The sequence below is a fragment of the Tigriopus californicus genome, chromosome 10 (assembly GCF_007210705.1).
Source record: "Tigriopus californicus strain San Diego chromosome 10, Tcal_SD_v2.1, whole genome shotgun sequence".
NCBI classification, from domain to species: Eukaryota; Metazoa; Arthropoda; class Copepoda; order Harpacticoida; family Harpacticidae; genus Tigriopus; species Tigriopus californicus.
Window position 1 is genome coordinate 4,911,127 of NC_081449.1, and position 5,181 is coordinate 4,916,307.

Below are 5,181 nucleotides of genomic sequence, written 5' to 3' on the forward strand. Positions count from 1 at the left end.
TCGAGATCGAATATTATGCTTCTCATTTTGAAGTCAAATCTTGGATTGCTTTCGATGCTTGGTTTTGTTGTAAGAAGAGAAGTAGAGTAANAAACCGCATTTTGCCACGTTGAGTATTTTGAAGTGTTCGACTGTCATTGTAAGTTGATGTACATTTATACCAAAGTAAGAAGAAGGATCTGAAAACAATACATCGATCTTTTTTTTGGAGATGCAAGTTGTCATGCTACCAAATGATGTTTTTTTTTTTTTTTGAGGATTTCTCAATCAACAAATTATGATACAAAATGCATAATGCACACACAAACGCGCAAAGATCAGTTGGGCAAGTCTAAGAATGTCTCTTGTGCTTGTCATGGGAGATTGGTTAATCAATGACATTAACTTTTTTCTAAGACTTCCAATTCCAAAGCCTTTGCAAAAGAATGATTTTCTCGTCTTGTTCACGTTCAGTAAGAAAAACATGTAACAATTGTGTTTCGTATTCAGAATGAGAAGTGAGCTAATAGGTCCGACTTTCCTACACAGCCGAATTCTCCTTCATGGACTCATCGCCATTTCCAAGATCGCTTCTTGTTTGGACTCTTTGTTTATGTACAAAGAGGGTTAGGTTAGATTTGGTTGACAGCCGATATTTGATCAGCTCTCAAGTGCAGTTAAATTTTGGGTAGTACTTAGAATCTGTTTAAATTGAAACCCTGAGCAGTCAAGCTGGTGGGGCTTAAAGAGCTTCAGTTGTGTGACATACGAATTACCTTTGTTTTGGTGGGGGGGGAGGGAATCCCCGAAACTTGCTTTTTTTTTTTTTCATTGAAGGCCAGCCAATCAGAGGGACACGATCAATATTTTTCCTCTTTTAGCTTTATTTGCTAGAAGCCCTCAACGATGTGTAGGTTCTGTATCAATGTAAGTGCAGTTGGTGGAGCAGGTTTTGAATCGATTTCGAAAGGGCTCGATTTCTTTAAATTGACATTACTGACTTCTTAAAGGCTATGGAACAGACAAGTTACAAAGCGCAAAATATTTATATCAACTTGCACAGTTTTGAAAATGATGATAGGTCAAACTGAAGCCTATTAGGCTTATTACGCTACACGAAATATGGTTTACGTTCTGCACTTCAGCGGGCGCTTCTCTGCCAGATACAGATAGGGCCGATTGGGCCGATTCCTCTTTAATGAATTATAATGCGATTGTGTACTTCAAAATCTGATGCATATTTAGTGACCCAGGTCACATAATGTCCGGAAAAGAATGGCTATTTCTTTTAAGAGTAGTTTATCTAGCAATCTATTGTGCCTCTTCCCCATTTCGTTTGGGCTGTCTGCCGTTGCAAATCAGGGCCCCAATACATGAAGTTGCTTGTGATACCACAACGATAAATACTCTAAGGTATTCTATTTTCTGGTTTGTTTTTTCACTGGCTTTTCTAACCGCTGCAGGGAATGTAATCCCCAGTACGAAAAGGTACTTATAAGGGAAGGATATATTTCGTTATTTTGTACATTTTAATCTTCACATGATATATGGTCTACCAACGAATCCACTTTACCCTTATTTGAACCCCATTTCTCTTCATGGACTCGAGTCTTTCGGTGAACTCAGTTCAAGTGGTTAGACTGAAAAAATGCACCACCCAATTCCTAGGATTGCAGTACTATTCAGAAATACTTAAAAAGATCCAAGAATGTAGATGGATAATCAAACTTACAGTGCAATACTCTATCCACCCCCTCTCCACACACACACACATACACACACACGTCAACATTCGTTTGTTGAAGAATGATTTGACTGGAGGTATGGATGCATCAAGATGATCTACTATATTTACTGTTGTCGTACGTGGGTTTTCATCAAAACAACGGTAAACAGTGAAACTGCTATCACCGAAATTACGGGAAGGGCATTGAAAGATGAGTTGTGGAGAGCCGACACTACAGGGTCCCCATTCATTTCATCCAAGATTCCCAAACACTGCTCCAATTTATCCAACGGTACTTGACAAGTAAGAATCCTTCTATGGAACTCCGGAAGGCTCAATTGATCGCCAAACAACTCCTCATACTTCAGTCTCATCTTCTTGATGTATCTCTCTCCGATTTTGTAGGCCGTTGCCTGTCCCGGCCAATCAATGTATCGGTTGACTTGGCCTTCAGCCCAATGCCGACTCAAAAACGTGTTCTCAAGGACGTATTCGACAGCCTTCTCCGCAGTCCATTCGTAATGATGAATACCCGTGTCCACCACCAATCTGGCTGCTCTGAGCAAGTTCCAGGAGTAGAACCCGATCAAATCGTAGGGATCTTTGTAAAGGCCCAATTCAAGGCCAAGATATTCCGAGTACAAGCCCCATCCCTCGGAGAGGGCAGAGTAAATTGGGAAATTGGCAGGAACGGTGACGTGCCGTCCAAATGGTGGGTACGCCAAATGAGGTAAGGCCGGGGATTTTTCCTTAAACCCTGAATGAAAATTGTGTCCAGGGTTGCCCTCGTGCATCATGAGAGTCATAAGTTCGAACTTTTTTATGGCGTTCAAGTTTTCCAAGTTAATGAAAATTGCCCCAGCTCGCTTGCCGTCCACGGAGCCAGAATTGAAGGACGCTAAACCGCCGGATCCAGGAGGTGAGGGAAGGATCGATGGCTTCAGGATTTGGTCATTCAAGAGCTCTCTGGGGACAATGAGAGGTAACTTTGGGTTGATCACATCGCTGAGGAGTGATTGGAAGTAATCAAGAAGTTCCTCTTGAGTTTGGAACGTTTGACCGGGAGTGTCTCTCACGTAGGACGAGAACTCTTGAAAGGTCATGTTGACATTTAAATCCTTCATCACGTCCAACATGGATTTCTTCAAGTTCCTCACCTCTTCCAATCCAATTTGGTGAATCTCTTCAGCGGTAATGTCGTCGATTGTGGTGTAAAACTCCAGACATTTTTGATAGATGTTCCTTCCATTGGGAAAGCTGAATATTCCTGCCGTTTTTCGAGCGTGGCTTTCGTATTCGTTGCTAATGAAGTTCTCCAGCTTTTGATAGGCTGGCATGAGTTGGTTCCCAATGAAGCTTTTGGCCCTATCCTGGATCGCCCGAACTGAATCTTCTCCGAATTGATTGGGAAGCTCCTTGAACACCTTAAAAAGGGTTGAGTTTTCAGGAAGTTGGCCTTGAATAGCTTGGAATTGGGATTTGATCTTTGGCATGTTTTGCCTGGATATGGTCATGCCAATATCGATTCCTTGACGAAGAAGCGTCGTGATATCGTCCATTAACTTGGGCAAGGATTGCAACCGGATCAACGGTTTCTCCAGGTCTGTAACGTTCGAGAAGTCATACAAATGCTCTTGATTATTGAGGAAATCTATCATGGTCGATTGCAAGCCTTGGAAATGTCCTACGTTAGCCAAGACATAGGTCTTCAAGTCCACGCCTTCCTGAAACATCCGACACTCCCATTTGATAGTACTTATGTACAAAGCATCCAAATCAGACACGTCACCCTTGAGGACCGCATCAGTTCTTTGGATGAAGATGTCGCATGCTTTCCGCATATCATGGTAACAAGCCTCGTTAAAAGGTGGTAGTTTGTCATCAAATTGATGAAACCCTCGAAAGCTGGCCATTATGGGGTTGAACCTTTGCTTGAATTCCAGAAAGTCTTGGGACAGACCAAGCACAGAATCTTGCGTGTTGTTGTCCTTGACACTTCTCCAAACACACGTCTCATTGAGAACCTGAGTGGACACAAATCCAAAGGTTAGATTTGCGACCAAGATCCACAACAAGTGCGGCTGTCTTGGAACCATTTTGGTAACTGAAACGTTAGAAATCGTGTTTCACATACGAACAGTCTGACTCAAGCCACACACCTGAAACCGGTTCTTGTGTCATGAATGATGATGCAGCGGCATAATAAAACCATGACAACAAGATTGAGAAGAGTAGGCCACTCTACTATAGTTCAGAGTGCATTGTCGGTCTGAACTGGTTAAGTGCCATTTCCAGTTTTTAGGATGAGTAGGTTAGCTCATTACATTGGGATGAAAAAAAAATTTAATGACTTATATCATGAAACTGGTTCGCTTTCTATTTGGATGCATGTTTCAATCTGGTTTGCTCTGAGTTTGGGCACGATGTACGATGCTACGATATAACGATATGAAAATGAGGCAAGTAGTACGTACGTGTTCCGTTTGGAAATTGAGTTGTGCCGATTCGGCCAAGTTGAAAATCACCTTAATGGATCCACACTTGGCATGGGTTCTAATGCTCACCTGAAACTAACAGAAGTCCTGGTTGTCCAAAATCTCGAGTGCCCGCCAAAGCACGAAGCAGACGAAGTTACGTAAACGTACACAAGGGCACTTTCCATGCCTTGAATGAGAAAAGAATCAAGTTGGATGGGATATTTCAACGTGAACTTTGATGAGCAACCACGATGATTTAATGTTTGTTTTGTTAGTTTGGCTTTTGATTACTTTATGGCTGGAAGTTACAAACTTCGCTTGGACCCCAAAGCATTGTTGATTGTGGGCGAATGTACAAACATTATGTTATAAATGAAAGTATTGGATGTGAGGATTTTCCAAAAGCTTGTCAGAACCAATAAAAAATTGCCCCAAAACTGCCTTTATTCGGTTACAAAACACATACGTACCATCTATTAATCATTCTAAACGGCCCTTTAAATCTAAGTGTTCATATCAAGTCATTTACTTCTGAATGTTTCTTTTTCAAAAAAAAAATCTCGATTTGTCTCCTTACAACACACGATTTGTGTCATTTAACTTAAAGAGCATATGCTCTTTGCAATCCGAACAATGAGACTCTTTCCAAATCTGAAATCATTGGAAGTTCGTTGCAACCACAACTAAATATTATTTTGCCGTGCAACCCAAAAGTACATTTCGATTACATAATGGAACATTCCACATTCCACGTCGACAAGAACGGCATCAAAAAAATAATCGAACATGTCTAGTTTCTATCGTTCATATTTGAAACGCTAGTTAAAAATTCAAAACAAGACGATCGCGAAGGATGCCTACAAACTGGGACTTCCCAGCTCCGAATTTTCAGGCTCGGATATCTAACTTTACTCATAGACCCAAATCACGAAGAAAATTATTGTGTCACGCTGACTCTTATACAATGCAATCTCGTTGGTTACATTTGGAATTGAATTC

General features: G+C 41.2%; 1 protein-coding gene across 4 annotated transcripts in view; it reads right to left on the bottom strand.

The window, feature by feature from the left end:
- Positions 1-1,801: 1,801 nt before the first annotated feature.
- The window catches only part of LOC131887883 (uncharacterized), a 17,020-nt gene continuing 13,640 nt past the window's right edge, over positions 1,802-5,181 (bottom strand). Inside the window, exons 2-3 of one of the 4 annotated variants that reach the window (XM_059236609.1) lie at positions 4,270-4,369; positions 1,802-3,729 (exon numbers count right to left, since the gene is read on the bottom strand). In XM_059236609.1, coding sequence (XP_059092592.1) covers positions 1,831-3,618 — 1,788 coding nt within the window. In that variant the 5' untranslated portion in view covers positions 3,619-3,729; positions 4,270-4,369 and the 3' untranslated portion in view covers positions 1,802-1,830. Of the gene's footprint in view, positions 3,865-4,179; positions 4,370-5,181 lie in introns of those variants that run through there. The other 3 variants (XM_059236607.1, XM_059236606.1, XM_059236608.1) reach the window with 3 other exon arrangements.